At 36.6% G+C, this 24,598-nt stretch overlaps 2 protein-coding genes across 5 annotated transcripts; one reads left to right on the forward strand and one right to left on the reverse strand.

The window, feature by feature from the left end:
- The first annotated feature begins 1,660 nt into the window (after positions 1 to 1,660).
- LOC107609416 (caldesmon-like protein (Protein of unknown function, DUF593)) lies at positions 1,661 to 6,413 on the forward strand. 4 transcript variants are annotated; one of them, XM_016311386.3, is made up of 6 exons: positions 1,661 to 2,993; positions 3,088 to 3,312; positions 3,386 to 3,514; positions 3,584 to 3,685; positions 3,791 to 5,203; positions 5,672 to 6,413. In XM_016311386.3, the coding sequence occupies exons 1-5, from the start codon at positions 1,661 to 1,663 to the stop codon at positions 5,158 to 5,160; spliced, it is 3,159 nt and encodes a 1,052-aa protein (XP_016166872.2). In that variant the 3' UTR covers positions 5,161 to 5,203; positions 5,672 to 6,413. The 4 variants fall into 4 exon arrangements, with proteins under 4 accessions (XP_016166872.2, XP_020963013.2, XP_016166874.3 ...); XM_021107354.2 differs by having other exon boundaries at positions 1,723 to 2,993; positions 3,407 to 3,514; XM_016311388.3 differs by lacking the exon at positions 3,584 to 3,685 and having other exon boundaries at positions 1,723 to 2,993.
- Positions 6,414 to 22,708: 16,295 nt separating this feature from the next.
- LOC148550399 (uncharacterized) lies at positions 22,709 to 23,580 on the reverse strand. The gene is made up of 3 exons (XM_088492760.1): positions 23,362 to 23,580; positions 23,156 to 23,263; positions 22,709 to 23,063 (listed from the first exon to the last, which is right to left on the reverse strand). Exons 1-3 carry the CDS (start codon positions 23,578 to 23,580, stop codon positions 22,842 to 22,844), a joined length of 549 nt encoding a protein of 182 aa, XP_088348886.1. The 3' UTR covers positions 22,709 to 22,841.
- Between the last annotated feature and the right edge of the window lie 1,018 nt (positions 23,581 to 24,598).

Consider the following 24,598-nt stretch of genomic DNA (forward strand, 5'->3'; position numbering starts at 1 on the left):
AAGATCTTAAGTAAATTCTACACGGATCTATCTTAATTCTTTTCAAATTCATCCTCAAAATATTATAAATAAAAAGGCTTAACTCACGTTCAAATTCTAAAGGTTTAATTATTCTGTCGGTTCTTATAATTTTATCAAATTTTCAATTAGATCCCTATACTTTTTTGTCTTTAATTATTCTGTCGGTTCTTATAATTTTATCAAATTTTAACATAATCAAAATTTTTTTTAACATAATCAGTGAGCAAAAGTAAAACCAAGTAAAAGTAGAATGAAACAAAAGCAAAATAAAACAGAAACAAAAGCAAAATGAAGTGTTGAATTCGGTTCTCCTAAAATCTAAATCGAAACATGTAGGTCCAACAGCATCGGTCCAAGTCACGAAAATGTTGACACTAGAAACAATCAAATCTGGTTTGAGAATCTCAGGATTCAAGCCGTTAGATCCTCTTGCAGAAAACAATGCCAGAACCACTGCCGATTTGATTATGAAGATCGTTCCTTTGAATTCGAGAGTTGCAATAGGGTTTGCAGTAGATGAGATGTAGAATTTGATCATGTCGTCTTCATCTGCGGCCACGACGCATGTCGGGATGAGGTGAGCATCGCTGACAAGACCCTCATTGTTGGAAATTCCATTTGCAAGGATTATTCTAACTCCACCAGCTTTTTTTATCACCAAAATTGGCAATCCTAAGACTACGTCCCCGTTAGCAAACCGCGATTTTGCCTCTTACTAATTTCGAATTCAGTGAATTTTTCATGTAAAATGAATAAGATAGAACACTAGATTTTTCAGAGTACACTAGTTGGTACATTTGTTTTCTCAATGAAATTCAAAGTAGTGGATTTGATGAAAGAGATGAATGGCTGGAAGACGGAGATGAAGGAGAGAGAGTAGAGGGTTTTTTTATTGAGTCCTTGTAGGAAGTCAATGGAATATTTGTACAATGTGTATAATAGGCTCTTGACCTTTCGAATCTAGAACTCTGATACCATGTCATGATATCACTCATCCCAAAAATTTCAATTGATGGGAAAAGATAACACTAATGGTTATATTTCTAATATTGAATTGGATATCCGTACACCTCCATTGTACACATTGTACAAATATTTCATTGGCTTTCTATACTTTCTCTTTTTTATTTTATGTTGAGGCACTTTTATAATTTAAAAACTAAAAAGATGTTATCTTTTAAGTTTATATTTTATGTGTAGTATATTCGTTTTATTTAATGAAATATTTTGTTAATTTTAATTTTTTATAATAATAGAGAGTTAATTATAAAATTTGATATAATATAAAAATTTAATTAAAAAAAATATAAAAATATAATTAAAAATTTAATAAAACTATAAGAATAGACAGGCTAATTAAATCAACTCTAAACTATGTTATTTAGTTATTTACTTCTCCTCCTTATACCTCTATTACTGCCTTGAGCATTGCAACCTAATATTCTGATCCGTAAATTTATATTCTATTAAGAGATAATCCTATTATCACCTTCTGAATAGTATCTATATACTTATATCCATATTTAGAAGAACTGTTGTATTTATTATTTTTAATTTCCATTGTAATTTATTTTTAGATCGTTGCTTATAAATTCGATCCAAACTTGGACAGACAGTCAAAAGAATATCGTATATTGTAATGACAATATTTTTGACTCACCATGATGTGATAATTACCAAACTATCCCTTAATGTACTCTTTAACATCCTTCCTTCTTTCCATTGCTCTTTCTTTTCCCTTCCCACACTTTTCCCTCTTCTCACATTCTCTTCCACACTCTTCATAGAGTCACACACATATGCAAAAGAAACTCCAAAGCTTCGGAAAATTGGAAACAAAACCAAAAAACAAAAACCATCAATGGCCGCCAACAAGTTTGCCACCATGCTACACAGAAACACCAACAAAGTTGTGGTGATTCTTGTGTATGCAGTTCTTGAATGGATCCTCATAGTACTTCTTCTCCTCAACTCCTTGTTCAGCTACCTCATCTCAAGATTTGCAAAATGTGTTGGCCTCCAACCACCATGCCTTTGGTGCTCAAGGGTTGATCACATCTTGCAGCATGGAAAAAGTGGAAATTTGGATAAGGATCTTGTTTGTGAGTCTCATGCAGCTGAGATTTCGAAGCTTGGTTACTGTTCAAATCATAAAAAGCTTGCTGACACACAGCACATGTGTGAGGATTGCTTGGCTTCTAGGCCGAACCGGCACGAAAACTCAGTTGGGATTGGACACAACAGAATCGCATTCATATCTTGGATTAGTCATGAAAACGGTGATGATGATGACACAAAGAGATGCTCCTGCTGCAATGAGAGCTTGAGGAGAGAGCTTTACCCTCCTTATCTTTTGTTGAAGCCTTCTTGGGGAGATGCAAGAAAAGGCTCTTTCATTGTAGAATCAATACATGATGAAAAGGAAGCTGATAAAGACATTGAGTTTGAGATTAACAATGGAGAAGAAGAAGAAGAAGAAGATCATGATGATGTGCATCAGATACTTTCTGATATTGAGAGTTTTATCCTCAGGGAAGTGGCAGAGGATCGTTCGAGTTCTGTCTCGAACTTGCACTCTGATGAAAAGGAAGGAGAAAAAGATGATCTTATCATCATCACCGAGCTGGATCCTAATGGTTCTATCAATTGTTGGGAAGATAGATCAATTGAAGTCATCCATAGACACTTCAAGAACAATGTGGAATGCGAAACGAATCGCTTGATACCTGTTGAGTTCATAGATTCTGTTACCTCTTTGCCTTTTGAACCATGCAAGATTGATGAACTTGAAAGGTTTGATATAACTGAATCAAGCTTGGAGAATTCTATAGTTTTTGAATTTGAAGAATTGAAACAGGATTCAGTAGCAAAGGTACATCGAGAGAAGATTTTTACTTTTGAAGAAGCTCAAACTTCTTCGAATGAAGACAACAATGTTGAAGCTGTCTCAGAAGAACAAAATAACACTAGAGGTACAAGAATGTTCATGATTTTTTCATGTTTCTTTTACAATTTCTTTTTAAGTGAAATTCATCCAATAGTAGAAATAACCTTTTGGTCATGTAGTTGATTTGCCTATATCTGAAGAACCACTTTGCTCATATGGAAGCTCACATGAAGATGAATCTTCAATGGATGATGAATCCTCAACAAGTGATGATGATGATGATGATGTTGGAAATGCCTTTGAAAAATTCATTGCTCAGAATAATCTAAGCAAGTCTCAAATTTTATCCAATGGTGACAATGATATAGAAGATGATATGGAAGAATCACACAAAAATCCAACAGGTACAAACAATTACATAAATTATAAGAACTAACATTTCAATCTTTTATGTGACTTCAACAATTGCTTACACAGATAATTTGCCTCCATCTGAAGAACAAGAATTCTCATGTCAATGCATAGCAGAAGACGAATCTTCAGAAAGCGAGGATGATACTGGAGTTGCTAATGCCTTTGATGAATTCATTTCTCAGAATAACCTATGTAAGTTTTCTTGTACCTTACTCTTTTCGTTTTGTTTCATTCTAATTCTGAAGCACTCAAGTTCTGCAGGTTTAGATAAAGGTGAAAAAGATAATGATTATGCTGAAATGATTGTGAATGATGATGGAGTTGACAATGCCTTTGATAAATTTATTTCTCAGAATAACCTATGCAAGTTTTCTTGCACCTTACTCTTGGATTTTCCTTTTCTTTCATTCTAATTCCGGAACTTTTCAATATAGAAATTCTTAGCTATTTCATGGTTTCACAATGCAGGTTCAGATAAAGAAGCTGCAAAAGATAATGACTATGCTGAAATGATTGAGAAAACAAACTCAGCCGAGAAAAATCATGAAGAAACAAGCCATCAATCATGTGAAGCAGATGAAGATAAACTTCCTGGAACTCCCAGTTCTGTAAATGGCCTGCAATATGCGCATAGGAAATTGATGCAAAGAGAATTAGGAGCTGAGGATTCAATGGATGGCAGCGTTGCAAGCGAGCTAGAATATGGTGATCCAATATCAACAATTGATAATCTAAAAACAGCTCTAAAATCTGAAAGAAAGGCTCTGAGTGCTATATATCAAGAACTAGAAGAAGAGCGAAGCGCATCCGCTGTAGCTGCTAATCAAACAATGGCAATGATTACAAGATTGCAAGAGGAAAAGGCCGCGATGCGGATGGAAGCGCTGCAATACCAGCGAATGATGGAAGAACAAGCAGAGTATGATCAAGAAGCTTTGCAGCTTTTGAACGAGCTAATGTTGAAAAGGGAAAAAGAGAAGCAAGAGCTTGAGAAGGAACTGGAAGAGTATAGACAGAAGGTCATGGATTACGAGGCGAAAGAGAAGATAAGGCTGTTGAGAAGAATGAAAGATGGAACCACAAGAAGCAGAGACTCTTCTTCTTCCTCTGATATATCCATTGATCTCAACCGCGAAGTAAGGGACAAAGAAGAAGAAGATAACTTGAACAACAAGGCAACTACTGCTGATGGTGTTTCGAATTTGGAAGAGATGGCATTGGATTGTGTGAAACATATTAGTGTTCTTGATGATTCATTAGCCGAATTCGAAGAAGAGCGAGCCTTGATTCTTGATCAGCTAAGAGAATTGGAGGAAAAGATTATGAATCTCGAAGAGAGCGAAGAATTCATGGATGATATCGAAATAACTGAGCATTCATCAACACATTGTGACAAAGAATTGAATGAGAATTGCAGCAACTATAGCAGTCCAGAGGAAAATATGCATAATTTTTCAGATGATAAACAAAATAATCAAAGAAGAACAATGGGATCATTGGCAAAAAGGCTGCTACCATATCTAGATGCCGCGGAAAATGAGAACGAGGAAGAAGCATACACACTTGATCATACACAAATCATGAAACCTGAATCAGTTGAAGATGTGCAAGATTCAGTTGGTGCAATTGAAAAGGTTTCAGTTGAAGAAGAAGTGGATCGTGTTTATGAGCGGTTACAAGCTCTTGAATCTGATAGAGAGTTTCTGCAAAATTGTGTGGGCTCTATACAGAACGGTGACAAAGGAACCGATCTGCTTCAAGAAATTTTGCAACATCTTCGTGATCTTAAAGCCGTTGAACACAGATTGAAGAACTTGGGCACTGATCCATTGATGTGAAGTAGAATTCAGCAACCATAGACATGTAGAAATCAACTATAAGGTATGCATTTCACAGATAAACGGAAAATTATTGCGTACTCATTATATTAGTTTAATAGTATTTAATTTAAATAGAATCACACTTTCTATTGAAAGTATTTTATGATTATGAAAAAATTTCTTCAAATCAAAACTTGAACGAGATATTTACTAAGACTAAATTTACACTTGATGAAAACAATATGCTAATTAAATGATTGAAATTTACACTTATTTAAAATATCAACGTCATATATCATAAAGTAATTTTACATATACATAAAATAACTATTATTTACATTGACTGTGTTAATAGTCATCTAAAAAAAAATGGATGTAATTGAATGATTGTATAAAATATTCTGTACATCAAAATTAGAATCATTATATATTCTATTAAAAATAATGGAATTATTTTATACATCCAATTATCTTTATTCCAACTTCCAAGTACTGATTTCTCTTTTTTTTTTTCTTTTACTGTTTGCAGATTGCTTTTGTTGGATCATGATGAATATGTCACACTTCATGGTACCAAATTTTGTTGCAAAAACAATTAGGAAAAATTTCTCCTTGGAGGGAGAGATTTATGGTGTCATGCCAATGCCATGGTTTGTTGAAACTAGTACAAAATGCAAACCACGAAGTTCAAGTTCATCTTTATTTTAAGGTGTCGATTTGAGCCACATATATGACAAAATTATGTGTGAAAGCCCAAAATTTTGCAAGATGGTGTGAGAACCTTTGGTCTCTTGACTATTAAGTTAATCAATCTAGGAAGTTAAAAAATTATTAATACATCAAAGATCGTTGTTTTATATTTCCTTTGATTATCCATTGTTAGGTTGGGAAGGAGAAGTAGGTGGGAATGGGGGCTTTGGAACCTCATAGAAAAATCATGCGTCCATCATCTTGTATAATGTGTATTTATTTGGGAGTTATGGTTGTCAATGCCTCAATTGGTAAAGACTAAAAGAGTGTCAATTTTTTTTTCCTTTGTATCTGTCCTTTTCAAAATAGGGTGTAATATAAAATGGTATAAAATGGTAAAGGCTAAATCTGCCGTCTTTACTTTAATTAATTCATATTGCTTACTCGCTTGAGTGACGATTTGGTCAATAACTCAAGACTAGTTGTAGTGCTAAGTAGTCTCTTTTGTTGTTGGGCAAAATGTTCATATAATCTTGAGCTTAATATTCTCATTGGTTTATATAATAAGTGTTATGATGTGATATGTTTTGTGTTTTATTATTATTCTTGTACACTTAAGGCTATATTTGGATATTTTTTTATAATTTAATAAATAAGTATATTTATTATTTAAATATATATTATGTTAATAAAAAATAAAATTGTCAACTAAAAAAATTTAATTCATTTGATAAATATTTTAAATATTGAAATTCAATTTAATTTTGTAGTTCTACTAATTCATTCGAAATACTTGAATTCAATTCAGTTCTGCAATAAATATTATCCTTTTAAGTGGAAGGTTGTTACACTTAAAAGTTGAAACACAGTATAGAATAACAATCTTTGTCAAACAACTGTTGTAGAGATTAGAGAGATCCACTACAATGTCTTTTTTTTTTTTTTGTGAAAAAGGCCACCGTCGTTAATCACTGATTTCTAATCACATTTTTCTTTTTGATCGTGAGTCACAATTTGTTCCAATAGATCCAAACCACCACTCACTTTGGATACGGCCTCACCTTATCAGGTTTAATACAAGAAAGAACCAAAAATTAGAAATGAAAAACAAATGCCGGGTTTAGAAATTTTTGGCGTTAGACCGAAAAGTATCTCTCTCTATGCTGACTATCGGTGAAGGTCGTGATGGGGTGAAGCCCCATTGGTTGAGGAGGTAGACAACTTTTGAAGGAGTAAAAGGAAACTGTGAAGTGAAGACAAGGTGGAAGATAACCAAGTTGTAAAGAAGGGAATGTAAGGTCAGGGAAGGGGCCCTGGAGCTCCACAAATAAAGAAATCGTACGTGAGCATGGTTAAATGTCCAGACTTCATTTATGAGGCAGAATCGGAAGAGGAAGAGGAGTGAGGAGGACGACTCCGACTATGATTTCGAGTACGAGTATTCGGATAAGGAAGGGAAAGTTCTAAGAAGTAAAGATTGGAGAGATCGACGGACGCTCTTGAGGAGGAAGATTGTCTGGAATGAGGATGGATGCCCTAACCTCATTATGAACAAAGCGGAGCAAAACAGATTGAACAAGTTCTGGGAATACACTCTAATAGTGAAGCTTCTAGGGAGAAGAATTGGGTTTAACATTTTGAAAAGGCGATTGGATGCAATGTGGGCTAAAGAAGGAATGATCACTCTCATTGATGTTGGGAATGAGTTCTTCCTTGTTAGGTTCACGATAAGAGAAGATTATGACGGTGCCCTTAAAGGAGGTCCTTGGTTGATCTTCGACAACTACTTAGCTTTTCAAAGGTGAAAACCTGATTTCAACCCAGAAGGGGAAAAGTTGGATAAGATAGCAGCTTGGGTAAGGATTCCAGACCTTTTCATTGAATATTATGACAAGCACGTCCTGCGAACTATTGGGGTTACCATTGGTAAGACCTTGAAGGTGGCCTATAATACGGCGGAGCAAGCGAGGGGTAGGTTTGCTAGGCTGTGTGTGGAGATAGACTTATCAAAGCCCCTCAGGTCAAAGCTTAGAATCAAAGAAAAAATGGTTTTTGTTGAGTATGAGGGATTTCACTCCATTTGCTTCCATTGTGGGAGATGGGGATATACTAAGGAGCACTGTTCAGAGAATGACCATAGCCAAATAGGTAGGGAAGCTGACATTGTGCATGGGGAAAGAGCTAACAGTAATCCGACATCACCTGGCTAGTATGGGGAATTGCTTATGGTGTAGAGGCCAAAAGGAGAAAAAAGGTAAATGATAACAAGGAGGGAGAAAAGGTGAATAACAGAGTGGAGATGGGGTCTAGATTCAGTGCTTTGCAAGAAGGTGAAGCCAACGCGCCCCAGGAAATACAAGTGACAGGGAAGCAGACAACGAAAGAAAATAGGATCGAGGCAAGTAAAGCGAGTGAGGCCGAGGCAAATAGAGAGAAAGAAAAAAGAACATTCCTTTTTGGAAGCAAAATGCGCAAGAAATGTGGTAAGGCACCCAGGATTTTCGAATGACCGTTTTGTACGTATCTGAAACACCTTTGGAGAAATATGGTGGTACGAGGTGGAATCAATCTCCTTTAGGAGAGAAGGGAGCACAAAACGACAAGATAGCAAATTGCCTAATTAGTAAGGGGACCCAAGAGAGAGAAATCGTTCAAAGAAAAGTGAAGGGGAGGGTGGAACTGATATGGATATGGAAGGAGTCATAGTGGGAGTGGATGGGTCAAACCCAAAGCCACCGGATATACATGACAAGAATATAGGCCTTTTAAAGAGTATATGCTCAGAAGGAAATAGACTCTTGAGATAGACAATAACATGATGCCTAATGATACAGAGCAAATGTGTGTTGATCCTGTAAGGGATGACAATGAGATGCAGGCCTAGGCCCTTTTTTTGTTTGTACTCTTTCTCTTCTGGTTTATTTATGATTATTTTGTCTTGAAATGTTAGAGGAGTTGCTAGGGGTAAGTTCAACAGAGCCTATAAAGACTATCTGAACCCTTATAAGCTAGACATTGTGGCACTTAAGGAAACTAGGTGTAGTGGGATTAAAGCAGAAAAAGTGATTAAGGAACTGGGCTTCACCAAATCTATTCTAGTTGAGGCTAGAGGTTTTAGTAGAGGTATATGGTTGCTTTGGAGAAGGGATAACTTTGGGCTCAGACCCATACAACTTCATGAATAATTTATGCATGTGTTGGTAGAAGAGAACAGAAAGCCTTTGTGGACCCTCACCATTATTTATGGTAGTCCAAGAGAGAATGAACGAAGGGAGGCTTGGCAAGAAATCAAAATATATGCCAATCAAGTTCAGGGAGCCTGCTTCATGGTCAGAGACTTCAATGTGATAGCTGACCCCTCGAAGAAGAAGGGAGGTAGACCGGCTGACCCTCAGAAGTGTCTGAATTTAAAAATTGGATCTTCAACTGTAATTTGATTAATTTAGGGGCGAAGGGCATGAAGTATACATGGAAGGGAGAACCAGAGACGACAGAGACAGAGTTTTAGAACGCTTGGATAGGGGACTGTGTAATGATAGATGGCACATCTTATTTCTCGAAGCTTACTTAACAAATCTGGTCTGAACGTACTCATATCACCATTCCCTCTTGGTGCGGGTTGAAGGTGACCCTGTGGAAAAAAGAAACAAACCTTATAGGTTTAAATTCTTTTGGATGCAACATCCTGATTTCAGAAGACTACTGGAAAGTAGTTGGGAGGATGGGTGAAGTTACTTTACCAACATCAATGAGCTGAAATAAAGTATTGAAATATGAATAAAAGAAGTTTTTGGTGACATATTCAAAAAGAAAAGGCATCTCATGGCAAGAATTGGAGGTATTCAACTATGCGGGTTGTATGGAAGGAATCGGAGGTTAGAGGTCTTAGAAAAAGAGCTCCAAAACCAACTTGAAGAAATCCTTAACCAAGAAGAGAGGCTTTGGATTCAGAAATCAAGAGCAAATTGGATTAAAGATAGGAACCGCAATACCAGGTATTATCATGGTAAAACCATTATTCGAAGAAGGCGTAACAAAATTCTGTGCTTGAGGGATGATGATGGAACTAGGTGGAGGAACAAGGGATTCTAGAGGATATGGCCATTAGATATTACCATAACCTCTTCTCTGAAGATAAAGATGTTAGGGAGGACTTGAATAGTACTATCTTTTTTCCTCAAATTGTTGTGAATGCTATGAGACAGCTGGATAAGGAGGAAATCCGTAAAGCTATCTTCAACATAGGAGCTTTAAAGGCACTTGGAGTTGATGGAATGCTTAGTATCTTCTACCAAGAGAAATTAGGACAAAGTGCATAAGGGAATTGAAAAGGTAATCCTTAATCTTTGGAGAAACCCAAATGAAATTAATTGCTTGAATGAGACCATGCTTGTGCTTATACCAAAGGTTGATAAATCGGAGTTTTTGCATCAACTTCACCCCAAATCCCTGTGTAATGTGCTTTATAAATGCGTTACTGATGAATACGAATTTTTGACGGTTTAGAATTCACAAATGAATTTTCGTTGCAAGTATAGTTTCTAAACCAACATTAATCCTTTCATACAAAAATTTGTTTGTCACTAAAACAAACCCCTAAATTTATAAACCGAAGTATTGAAACCTCGGGTCGTTCTCCCTAGGAATTGCAAACAAATGTTCTTGTTATTGGCTATGAAGTATGTTTAGGATTTTTGAGTTAAGGAACAAGGAATGTAAATTGCAAAAGAAATAAACTAACAACTAAGAAGGCTCTTGGCAAAGTGTGAGAACTAGAAATCCCATCCTAGTTATCCTTATCAATTGTGATGAGAATTGTTCATTGCTCCCACTTAGTTAACCTCTAACCATGGAGGAAAGTCAAGTGGATGAATTAACTTGATTCCATAAGTCCTAGCCAACTCCTAAGGAAAGACTAGCTTTAGTGGTATCCAAGTCAATTAGCAATCTCTAATTATCAATCAACAAAAGAGTTTGATAACTCAAGTGTCACTAATTACTCTACCTAGGCCAAGAGGAACAAAAATCTAACTCATATCTAGAAGAGGCATTTCAACAAACACATAGAAGGCAATAAAGGCAAACATTATTAATTGCAAGAATTAAAGGAATCTACAACTACAAAAGCAAGAGATTAACAATAGAAAGGCAAAACAATTATGAAACAACAAAGAACTTACCAATTGCATTGAAGAAGAAATGTAGATCTACAAAAGAAAGTTCATAAACTACAACTAACAATACAAAGGAATTACAAGAGAAGAAGAATTCTACAACTACAAGAGAGCAATTAGGGAAAAAAAGGAAAATTAGAAGAGGAGAAGAAGTAGATTTAGATCTAAAACTTAATCCTAATTCTAGAGAGAAGTGAGAGTTTCTCTCTCTAGAAACTAACTCTAACTATTTCTAAAACTTAAACTATGACTAATGATCAAAAGTATATTAATTCTCCTTCAATCCTTGGCTTAAATAGCATCAGAAATGAGTTGGATTGGACCCACAAGGCTTCTAAAATTGCTGGCCACGAGTTGCATTAAGTGAACCATGTGCACCCATCGGTGCGGACGTGTACCGTGCACGTGCGCGCCCCTATCCGCGATGCAACTATGACAAATCTTATATCATTTTGAAGCCCCGAATGTTATCTTTCCAATGCAACTGGGACCGCATCATTTGGACCTCTATAGCTCAAGTTATGGTCGATTGAGTGCGAAGAGGTTGGCTTGACATCTTTTGCGATTCCTTCATTTCTTCATGAGTTCTCCATTTTTACATGTTTTTCCTTCATTCCCTTGATCCAATATTTGCCTCCTAAATCTGAAATCACTTAACAAACATATCAAGGCATCTAATGAAATCAAAGGTAAATCAAGATTAAACAATTAAGGGCCTAAAAAGCATGTTTTCACACTTAAACACAAATTAGGAGACAATCATGAAACCATGCTATTTCATTGAATAAATGTGGGTAAAAGGTCATAAAATCCCCTAAATTAAGCACAAGATAAATCCTCCAAATGGGGTTTATCAACCTCCCCACACTTAAACCAAGCATGTCCTCATGTTAAACCAAGAAAGAACAAAGGGGTATCAACAATTATTCAATGTAAACTAATCTAAATGCAAACTACCTATATGCAACTATCTACATGAATGCAATTGCTTGGTCAAAATAAATCAATTCCCAGAAATACATATATGCACAATGGCTAAGGGTATTAACAACCATGCCAAACCACAATTGACTTGAGCTATTAAATATTTTTACAAACTTGCATGAGGAATGATGATCATAGGTGGAAAACATGTAATTGAGCAATCGAACCCTTACCGGTAGTGTTTGCACTCTATTCGCTCAAGTGTTTAGGGTTGATTCACTCAATTCTCCCCTAATCATGCTTTCCAAAATTTATTTTTCTTCTCACAATCGACATTTATTTCATGCATGCATACAAGTATCATGAGGTCTTTTCATTGGTTGTAATGGGGCTAGGGTCAAGGTAGGATGCATATATGGTTAAGTGAGCTTGAAATTTGAATCTTTGATAAGCTTAGACTTCCCACCTAGCCTATGACATCCTATACAATTCAAAAGTTAACCTAACTACCCATTCTTCACTTTTTAACATACTCATGCATTTTCTTTTCATTTCACAACAATTATGCATTGATCCTTATTGAGCTTTGCTTTGGGGCATTTTGTCTCCTTTTTATTTCTTTTTTTCTTTGTTTCTTTCTTTTTCTATTTTTTTCTTTTTCTTTTCTTTTTTTTTCTTTTTGCTTTGCGATATATACAAAAACATCAATGCATAAGGTTTTACATTTATTACACATGAGCATGTACCCAATTCCCAACATTTGCAATAAAAATACAAAACTACCCTTTTATTCATCCAATGTCCCAAGTTTTCTCACACTTGAATGATACACACATTAGCCTAAGCTAATCAAAGATCCAAATTAGGGACTTTTATTATTTTTCGCTTCAAGGCTTGTAATGTGCTAAATTAAGAACAAGTGGGTTAAGTGTATGCTCAAAGTTGGCTAACAAAGGAAGATAAAAGGTAGGGCTATTTGGGTAAGTGAGCTAAATAAAATAATGGCCTCAATCATATAAATGCATGAATACACAAAATAATGGACATAAAGAATCAAACAAATCAAAGATTACAATCATAGGAAGAGAATAATGCACACAAGAAGGAAGAATAAGTGGTTATAAGATGTAACCATACCATTAGGCTCAAATCTCACTTGCTTGTGTTCTTAGCTCAAAAACATGATCCACAATATATATAAAATTCAAGCAAGTCCTATGAAAAGTTTTCACTCAAATCAATTGGTGCCCTATAGATAGAAATCTTGAAGAACCTCATTATTTTTACTAAGCTTATTATGTATATATATGCAAAATTAAGAAAATGCAACAAAAATCCAAAAAACCTAAAATGAAATGCAAAAGTGTTGGATTAGAAATTTCTCACCCAAAATCGCTGACCGGTCGGACGACCTCCCACACTTAAAAGTTTGCACCGTCCTCGGTGCACTCAAAGATGAGCAAGGGGGTACGGCGACTCTCTGGGTTGCTACCTTCAGCTGGTAGGTCAACCGATTGCTGTGTGTTCTTTGCGCTTCCGTTTTTACTTGTGGTGCATTAGTCATGAAAAATAAAAATATAACACCATAAGATGAGAGAACACAAAAACAAGGAAGCATACATTGTTGGGAATGAGGTACTAATCACTAGAATTGAGTGAGTGAATTAGTGTGACATTAGGAAAATAGGGATGTGAGTTCTAAATTAGGCGCCTTTTAGAACACACATTAGCATAAAAAGTTATGTCACAAAAGGAGCATGCACTTTACTCATTTTAGTGTGCTTGAGATGCTTTAAGTAAACTTGTAAGGTAAAACAAGCATTAAAGAAGCATGAAGGCATTCAAGCTATAAGCATATGGATGCATATGATCGTGAAATACAATGCATTAAAGTAAATGCACACCATCCAATGTCAAGAGATTGCCTAATCAAAGAATAGGGTTCAAATCACATCGTGGCCAAATCATGCAATTCAAGAAGAGTTACAAGCTCGAAGGCAATTCTCATCACTTGGTATTCTTAAAAGGTAAGCATGAAAAACTCAAAACCAAGTAGCAAAATATAACCTCAATAATAGAATCCAACAAAGATTATAAACATAATGATGTTAAGATAACATCCCTTTTTAATACTCAACAGCAATTAATGGTAAACAAGAATAACAATCCAATACTTACAATGAAAAAGAGAAAATGAAATGAAAACTAACTAATCAACTAACTAACTAACTAATTAGTTAACTAAAATAAATGGTTATCAATGGTGTTTGGGAGTATTAGATGAGGGGTAGAAGAAGGGAAGAAGAAAGGAGAAGGAAAGAAATGGAAAGAGGAGAAGAAAAGAGATGTGTTGAAGGAAGGACATCCGCGCGTACGCGCGCATGGCGTGCGCGCACGGATGGTGGTGCAATGGGCACGACGCGTACGCGTACATGGCGCGTCCGCGTCGATGGCTTATTTCGAGAGTGACGCGTACGCGTCATGTACGCGTACGCGCGAGTGGTTTTGTGCCAAAGGCACAATGCTAGCGCAGCGTTCGCACAACTCTCGGGTTTTTGGCTTGGGGGTGAAATTTCTCAATCCACGCGTACACGTACATAGCGCGTGTGCGCGGATAGGCGAAAATTCTTGATGCACGCGTACGCACGCAGTGCGCGTACGCGCAAATGGTGCTCTGTTTTTCAAAAAAAAATTTCTATGTTTTTGCACTAATCCAAGCATTCCAAACCTCTAAATAGCTACTAAAACACCATAAAACATTATTTAACATACTAAACTACCAATTAGACTCAACAAACTCAACAAAACATGAAATTAAGCTAATTCTATTAGTATGTACAAAAGAGAAAAAAAATGAAAAGAATTTACCATGGTGGGTGTCTCCCACCTAGAACTTTTGTTTATTGTCCTTGAGTTGGACTTTTGGGGAGCTCCTCTCAAGGTGGCTTGTGCTTGAAGTTATCCTTGAACATCCACCAATGCTTGAATCTCCAATAAGCTCCATTCTTCAATTGTAATATCTTCAAGCTTTGATGGAGTTCTTCACAAACTATGAGCTCCCAAATTTGATTTTCCTTGTGCGATCCGGGATCCCACACTTTGTTTTGACACCCGTCCTTAAATTGGTCATCGTTATTCCATCCGGGTGGCGTGACCTTAGAATTATCAAAGAAGCTTCCAAACAACTTCCTAGACCCATGCGAATTAGTTCTCCACCAATCATTACTATACAACTTTGAGCATGCAACCGTCATGAACCTAGAGTGATGTTTCCAACCACTACACAACTCTCTTCTACTTTTAACTCCACAAAGAGCTCTAAGTTGACCATCATTTTCAATCAAATCATATTCAAGTGAGAAAGTAAAGCTTAGGGATAAGAATTTTACCCACTTGAATGTTGTGTAGGATGGTGACTTAGGAAGGGGTGGTCCTAATGATCTTGCAAGCTCCACTCCTTTGTGCTTTTCCTTGACTATCTCCACCTCTTCGCAAGCTTCTTCAATTTCAACCTTTTTCCTTTTATCACTTGGCTTGGTGTTGTCTTTAAGAACTTCGATTTCTTGCTCAATGGGAGGTGATTCAATTTTGGATAGGAATTCATTGATGAATGAATCCATCTCTTGATCAACCTCTTCATATTCTTCAATTTTGATATACACCATGCCAACTTTTTCCCCTTGGTAGCTCTCTTCCGATTCACTCTCTTCTTCCTTGCCCACCAAGGGTATAGGAGGTTGTGCACATTCTTCTATAATTTTAACTTCATGTCCAATGGGAAAGGATTCAATTGTAGATAGAAATTCATCCATGATTGAATCCATCTCTTGATAAACCTCTTTCAAGTCTCCAAGTATGATATGCCTTGTAGGTTGCGCACCCTCCTCAACATCAATATCAAGTTTCTTGGAAGAGTGCTCCATGATGCTACATTCCCATGGACTTTCAATATCTCCTAAATCTTCAACCACTTCCTCCTTTTCTTCGATGATCATAGGCTCCTCCAATTGTTCTAACACAAAGTGGCATCTCTCATTTTCCACCAGAATTTTCAATCTCTCCTTCATGCTATGCTCTTCAATTGATTCTTCACATGTGGCTATGGAAGCACCTTAAGTGTTCAAGCATTGGTAGGCTAAAGTATGCACTACCTTGATCAAGTTAGTCACAAACTCTAGGGTGTTTCTTTGCATATCCGCTTGTCCTTGAAGTAGCAAGGTGAGAGAATCATCTATTGGGGCTTGGGGTGGATAAGAGGGTTCATTATTTTGGAGAAAGGGTTCATAGTAGGAAGGTGGTTCTTCTTGGTAAGGGTATAGAGATGGTGTGCATTGAGGTGGTCATGATAAGGTTGTGGTGGTTCCAAGGGTTCTTTCTCATAATGGTCATAAGAATATGGTATGGGTGATTGGTCATGTGATGGATATGGATCATAGGAAAGTGTTCGGTAATGAGAGGCTTGTGAGAATGGTTGAGGTTCATGTTGAGGATAAGAGTCATAGGCATATGATGGTGGTAGTTGATTTTCACATAAAGTTTCACCATAGCCATTGAATTGACATGCATTAGGATGGAAATTATACCTATACGCATCCGGAGGTTGTTGCCAATAGGAGTGATCAATTCCTTGAAACTCCTCCCATCTTGAAGTTTTCCATCCTTGGTACATGTTGTCATTAAAGTCCACATTTCCTACAACACAATCAGAACCAAACTCATAGCCAAGGTGAGAATTCATGATAGCAAAGACAAAAATAAAAGGCACAAAGACAAGGAGATAAAATCTAGCTACTAAATCAAACAAGCAAACTATTCACAATATTCACATATGTACAATAACCAATAATATAACACCATTGCAATTCCCCGACAACGGTGCCATTTTGATGAATACGGATTTTTGACGGTTTAGAATTCACAAATGAATTCTCGTTGCAAGTATAGTTTCTAAACCAACATTAATCCTTTCATACAAAAATTTGTTTGTCACTAAAATAAACCCCTAAATTTATAAACCAAAGTATTGAAACATCGAGTCGTTCTCCCTAGGAATTGCAAATAAATGTTCTTGTTATTGGCTATGAAGTATGTTTGGGGTTTTTGAGTTAAGGAACAAGGAATGTAAATTGCAAAAGAAATAAACTAACAACTAAGAAGGCTCTTGGCAAGGTGTGAGAACTAGAAATCCCATCCTAGTTATCCTTATCAATTGTGATGAGAATTGTTCATTACTCCCACTTAGTTAACCTCTAACCATGGAGGAAAGTCAAGTGGATGAATTAACTTGATTCTACAAGTCCTAGCCAACTCCTAAGGAAAGACTAGCTTTAGTGGTATCCAAGTTAATTAGCAATCTCTAATTATCAATTAACAAAAGAGTTTGATAAATCAAGTGTCACTAATTACTCTACCTAGGCCAAGAGGAACAAAAATCTAACTCATATCTAGAAGAGGCATTTCAACAAACACATAGAAGGCAATAAAGGCAAACATTATTAATTGCAAGAATTAAAAGAATCTACAACTACAAAAGCAAGAGATTAACAATAGAAAGGCAAAACAATTTTGAAACAACAAAGAACTTACCAATTGCATTGAAGAAGAAATGTAGATCTACAAAAGAAAGTTCATAAACTACAACTAACAATACAAAGGAATTACAAGAGAAGAAGAATTCTACAACTACAAGAGACCAATTAGGGAAAAAAAGGAAAATTAGAAGAGGAGAAGAAGTAGATCTAGATCTAAAATCTAATCCTAATTCTAGAGAGAAGTGAGAGCTTCTCTCTCTAGAAACTAACTCTAACTATTTCTAAAACTTAAACTATGACTAATGATAAAAAGTATATTAATTTCCCTTCAATCCTTGGCTTAAATAGTATCAGAAATGAGTTGGATTGGGCCCACAAGGCTTCTAAAATCGCTGGCCACGAGTTGCATTAAGTGAACCATGTGCACCCATCGGTGCGGACGCGTACCGTGCACGTGCGCGCCTCTATCCGCGATGCAACTATTGCAACTATGGCAAATCTTATATCATTTTGAAGCCCCGGATGTTAGCTTTCTAACGCAACTGAGACCGCATCATTTGGACCTCTATAGCTCAAGTTATGGTCGATTGAGTGCGAAGAGGTCGGCTTGACAGCTTTTGCGATTCCTTCATTTCTTCATGAGTTCTCCATTTTTACTTGCTTTTCCTTCATTCCCTTGATCCAATCTTTGCCTCCTAAATCTGAAATCACTTAACAAACATATCAAGGCATCTAATGGTATCAAAGTTAAATCAAGATTAAACAATTAAGGGTCTAAAAAGTATGTTTTCACACTTAAGCACAAATTTGGAGATAATCATGAAATCATGCTATTTCATTGAATAAATGTGGGTAAAAGGTCATAAAATCCCTAAATTAAGCACAAGATAAACTCTCCAAATGGGGTTTATCAGTTACCAAAATCCTTATTGAAAGAATAAAGACCTTGCACTAGGATAGAATATCACTGTTTCAGTCTAGCTTTGTGCCAGTGAGGAATATTCATAATAACATAGTAATTGTTTAGGAAATGGTCCATTCTATGAAAAGAGTGCGTGGCGCTCGGGGATTCATGTCTATCAAGATTGATTTGGTTAAAGCATATGATAGACACTCACAAAATTTGGTGTTCCCATTTAATTAGCCAACATAATTAAACACTGCATTTCTTTTCCTCAACTTTCTATTAATTGGAATGGCCAAAGAATGGCAAACTTCTCCCCAATAAAAGACATCAGACAAGGCAACCCTATTTTCCTGTATATATTTGTTCTGTGCATGGATAAATTGTCTCACTTGATTTCTGAGGCAGTGGATAATGGTAATTGGGTTCCCATGAGAGCGGAAAGAAAATGACCTCTTATGTCTCATTTGGTGTTCGTTGATGATTTAATTTTATTTCTAGAGGCATCCCCGCAGCAAATGAGTAATGCCTTAAAAATTCTGGACCGATTCTGTGAAGCCTCTGGATATATGATTAATAGGGTGAAGACTCATATATATTTCTCCAAGAATGTCTGAGAGTAGCAGAGGCAAAACATTAGAGACTTTAGTGGTTTCTCAGAGGTGAAGGATATTGGAAAATACCTGGGTGCGGTCATTTAGGGAAGTAGAATTTGAAAGGAGCATTTTAATCATATAATGGAGAAGGTAACCAACCATCTTAGTGGTTGGAAATTGAAGTGCCTTTCAATGGTAGGAAAAATCACTCTCGCCCACTCCATCATTGGCTTAATGGTGATGTTTCCGATGCAACATACTCAGGTCCCTAAAGGTGTTTGATAGTCCATTGAAAGAGCGCAGAGAGAGTTTATATGAGGGCATACTAGTACGAAAAAGAAAGCTCACCTTGTGAGTTGGAAGAAGATAATGCAACCAAAGACAAGAGGTGGCTTGGGATTCAAGGATCTGAGTAAGGTTAACCAAGCCTTTGTTATCAAGAGGGGATGGAAACTCCTTTCCAAACCTAATACTTTGTGGGCCCAAGTCCTTATTAGGAAATATGATCGAAATGTCTATCTTAAAAAGGAAATTCTATGCAATAATGGGGATTCTACATTGTGGGAATACCTAGCCAATAATTAAAAAACTCTCATTGAGAATACTAGTGTAATTATAGGAAAGGGGGATAGCATAAATTTCTGGAAGGACACTTGGCTGGAATCGGGTGTAAGCTTGATTGATGTTGCCTTTCCTATGCTCTATCTTGAGGAACACGAGAAAATGATTGCCGATTATGTGCGTAATAATGAGAGATGGGACTTGGAGCACATGACATACCTTCTACCTGATGTGGCTGTGAGCAAGATCAGTAAGTGTATGGTCTTAAAAGAGGAGGATGGCATTGATCGCTTGTGTTGGAAGCCAAACCCGAGAGGTGAGTTCACAGTCAAGTACACGTATAACCTACTAGCTAACCACCAACACCAGAGTAAGGGCCCTTGGAAGAAGATATGGAATTGGAAGGGTTTGTAAAGAGTTAAGGTGTTCTTATGGAAGCTCAGCCATAATGGAATTATGACTGCCTCAAGAATTACAGCTTGGAAGTAGGAAGGGAATCCGATGTGTCTGTCCTACAACAATCACATTGAGACTCCCATTCACATCATTAGAGACTGCCATAAAGCATCTTAGTTGTGGCTTGCTCTGTTGGATTCGTAACATACTGTTTCATTCTTTAACCTGGGTATTGTGGACTAGCTAGACTTTAACTTGACTAAGGAGCTGGGGAGAAATATAGAGACTTTTACTGGAAGGATGTCTTTATGGTGACTGCTTGAAAAATTTGGCAAGTTTGAAATGAACTAGTTCATTCTAATAGTTGTAGGCCTCTGAACATCCAGATATCCTAGATCAGACAGCTGGTGTAGAAAATTTGTAGTGTGAGAGTCAACCCACCAACTAACATAACGGACCTTCATCCGATTAGGTAGCAGCCCCACCAGAAGGTTGGTTGAAGCTTAATACAGATGGAGCCTCCAGGAAAACTCCTAGTCACGGTAGTCGGGATGGTGTGCTACGGAATAACAAGGGGGGATGGATTTGGGGATATGCAACAAGGATGGATAATTTAAAGGCTATAGAAGTGGAAATCTTTACAATTCTAGAGGGGTTGTGCATTGCTTGGAATAGAGACATCAAGAAATTAATTGTCGAATTAGACTCCAAAAGGGGATTGGAGCTCACTGCTAACCCTTCTCAACACCACCCCACTCTCACTAGAGCTATTAGAAGAATCACAGGGCTGGTTAAAAGGAATTGGAAAGTTAAGATGCAACACGTTTTGAGAGAGGCAAATAAGATTGCAGATGGAATGGCAAATTTCATTCTGGATTCTCACGATACCTTTCTTTTTTTGGAGCACCCTCCTGCAGAGATTACTCTTAGTTTGTTTGCTGATATTTGTAAGGTTCTATTTCTCCGTGGTAGTTAGTTTTGTTTTCTCTTCTTAGCCTTAGGCCCCTATTATACAAAAAAAAAAAAAACAAATGCCCCATTGGCAATGTATTTATCAGTCTTGAATATTATTTTGTTTGGCTTTTCAATCATCATTGTTTATTATAGAAGAAGATTTAGAAGTGGAAGGGGCTACAAAGGGTTAAAACTTTGATTTGGTAGATGCCTCATGAGAGTCTTCTATTCTTGCTAGAACCGTTAAATAGACGCAGGAGAGTAGTTCTACTTGCATGAGCTGTAATAGTGATAAGGAATCTATTATTCACATCATTAAATATTGTCCCAAAGCCTCTCTGGATAAACCTTATTCAACTCCAACAACTTAACCAATTTTTCTCGCTAAACCTTCAAGACTGTATTTAACTTAATCTTTTGGCATAAATTGGTAAGGAGCAGATTGGTTAGGTAATTTAATTTTTTATTCTAATAGAGATTTAATATTTTTTAATATTTGCTCCAGTAAAATACCACTGAAACTGTATTTAATTAAAACCAAAAAATCTTTTGATGCTTTATATTTACATCCCAACATTAATGCTAAATAAACTTTTGAGTAAACAACAAAAAAGCACTTCTAAGTTTATTTATATATATATATATATATATCACAAATTAATTAATTAAATAGCTTTTCCAATCAAACCTCCAAAGCAATAATATCGAAGTTAAAAAAAATGTCTAATTAAAGAATTTATACTTGTATTTTTTATTTCTTTGTGATAGGCATTTGTAATTAATCGTGTATGGAATTTTAGTTTATTATTAGGTATGTTAAGTCTTTATTGGATAACGGGTAGTTTTCAATTTAGAGATTTGTTTTAAATATTCAATAACTTGATTTTTAATAATTATCTTCATGGTCACATGTATAGAACCAACTTCGAGATTGGCCACAGTATAGAAGAGATCTTAGAAGCACACATTCCTCAAAGGGGTAGATTGGGGTGTTGCGATAATTTACTTCAACGACGAGGTCTCTAGTTCAAGTCCAGGATGGCTCAGCTGCACCAAGAAAAAGAATAGAAGACTGACTTCTTCATGCATGCTCCACTTGGCTCGGGGGGATATAGCTCAGTTGGTAGAGCTCCGCTCTTGCAATCTATAATCAGTTAGTTTAGCAGTTGATTTCCATACATTAGTTCCCTTGCAAAATTATTATCCACTTTCACTACAAGAAAAACGTTGAGTACCATTAGATTTATTGTCGGAAGGAATCAAACGGTATAAATCTCGCCGGTAAATATTTACTGTCGGATTTTTTTGTCCAATGATAATGAATTATCTATTTGGAAAACCATTTGGTTATTGGCAGATTTTTCTAACGGTAATGTTGGCACCAAAATATGTTGTTTCTCGCACTATTACTATCGAATTATTTCCTTGGTAAATCCGATGGTAATGTCAATTTTTTTAAAAAAAATTGAATTAAATGGTCAATTTTAATTTTTTATTTAAATTTATTTTTCACACAATTAATGGTCAATTCATAAATAATAAAAATATATTATTTAAAATAAATAATACAATATTCAAATAAATTCAAAGTCAAGTACATCAAATAAATATAATAAAACAATAAAATGAAACACTAATAACTAAAGATCCAAGTAGTCGTCATCGTCGTTGTCGGTCCTGTGGCCCTGAAGAGGAGGCGCAAAAGGTGGTGATGTCTATTGCCACCAGTAGGGATGATGCCAGCGGCACACATCTAAGCCTAGTACACCTCCATCTGAGCCTCCATCCGCTGAAACCGCTCCAGCTACTCCCTCCATTCCAGCCTGAGATCATCGGTGTTTGTCACGCATGTGAGAATCTTCTGATACCTCTCCTGATAATCATTCAGCTCTTGATTCTACTGATGATGGTTGCGTTGGAGCTCCTGCATCTGCAGCCTCAAATCCACGCTTTCCTCGGCCTCGACGGCTCAACTAGTGGCAGAGCCTGATGATGGTCTCAACATGGAGGTGCAGATGCTGCTGGCAAATAACGACGTCAACCTGTATAAGCGGTTCTTGTACGGTGCTAAGGCGGTCTCGCGCCAAACCACATCGGGATCAACAACTGAAGCAACAAAGCTATCGACGGCGTTTTCGCCACTTTGCTGAGATTGCTGAGTCGCAGCCTCTAGTCTCTGCCTGTAGGACTCCTGTGTAACACATGTTATTGTGATTAGTACGACAACTATACAGTTAATCTCCAATAATTTTATACCAGAAGATCAAATGTATGTTTACTCACATAATAGTCCTGAGACCGCTGATAAGCAAATCTAGCTTTGTTCTCCTTCAGCGTATGGGTGTACTTGAACGTCTCCGCCAATGTCGGCTCGCAATCCAACGACTTCGACTACACATGTTGCATTGAAACAATATGATTAGGATGCCTAGTAATGATATGTAAAAGAATATAACTAAGTTATTAACAAAATTAAAGATATTACATACCAGCCTGCCCTTAGTCTTCATGAAGGTCGTTGAGCTGCCGGTATACTTGGACGACCAGGCCGATGCCCTTAGCTCTGTTGGTGAGACTCGATGCCTGAACCCCGCATCGGTCTCCCAATAAACTAATAGTGCCTTCTTTATTTCTGGTCGAAGCCAGGTCGTCAGGTGGTCCCGCCCCTCATGAACATCCTCCAGCATCAGTTGTAGCCGCCGTCCCATTCTATGATCATATATATTCCTGATAGTAAGATTTTGCCCAGCATCCTATATAAAGTGCAACTGCACAAAGAAAATTTAAAATTAGTTAATCAGTATAGAAGATATAAACTAGCTAAATGTTTGAAACTTAAAAAAATTAATTACCACTTATTTCTTAAACCATCGCTCTCTGGTCTCAAGTTTGATCTTCTTGTAGCTAGGCCAGGAATGGTCGTACATCAGCTTGATGACGTTGGTCATCTCCTGAGCACATGTGTTGTTATTCGATGCAAACCTATCAACAATCCACAAACAAAATAATATGGCAATATAAATTAAAACTTGATTATAAGCAAATAATTAGATACTTTCAGCAATTCCATAATCAGGAAACATAAAACACTTCCAGCCATTTAAACCTAAATCCATTAAACAAGAATTAATAACCAGACACTTTCAACAATTCCATAATCAGAAAACAGGAAACACTTTTAGCCATTCAAACCTAAATTCACTAAATAAGAATCAATTTTTAGGCACTTTTAGCAATAACAATAATTAGGAAACATGAAATACTTTCAGCCATTTCAAACCTAAATCCACTAAACGAGAATCAATTTTCATGCACTTTCAGCAATAACAATAATCAGGAAACAAGAAACACTTTTAGCCATTCAAACCTAAATCTATTAAACAAGAATCAATTTTGGGCACTCTCAGCAATAACAATAATCATGAAATAGGAAACACTTTCATCCATTCAAACCTAAATCCACTAAACAAGAATCAATTTTCAGGAAATTTCAACAATAAGAATAATCAGAAAATAGGAAACACTCAAAGTGATACTTATCCCGTGCCGCCATCAGGCCAAATGGTCAACCGTACGATGGGAGGTGGTGGAGGGACATCAGCTGCCTCACTTTCGTAAGAGGACTCCTAGGATGCGGCTTCTGTCACTGGAGGCAGCGTTGTCGTGACAGCGGGCTGTTAAACGGTAGGAGGCAGCGTCGTTGCCATAGACGGAGGCACGTAGTTG

This window comes from Arachis ipaensis, chromosome B7 (assembly GCF_059453495.1).
Source record: "Arachis ipaensis isolate K30076 ecotype BB chromosome B7, ASM5945349v1, whole genome shotgun sequence".
Lineage (NCBI taxonomy): Eukaryota > Viridiplantae > Streptophyta > Magnoliopsida > Fabales > Fabaceae > Arachis > Arachis ipaensis.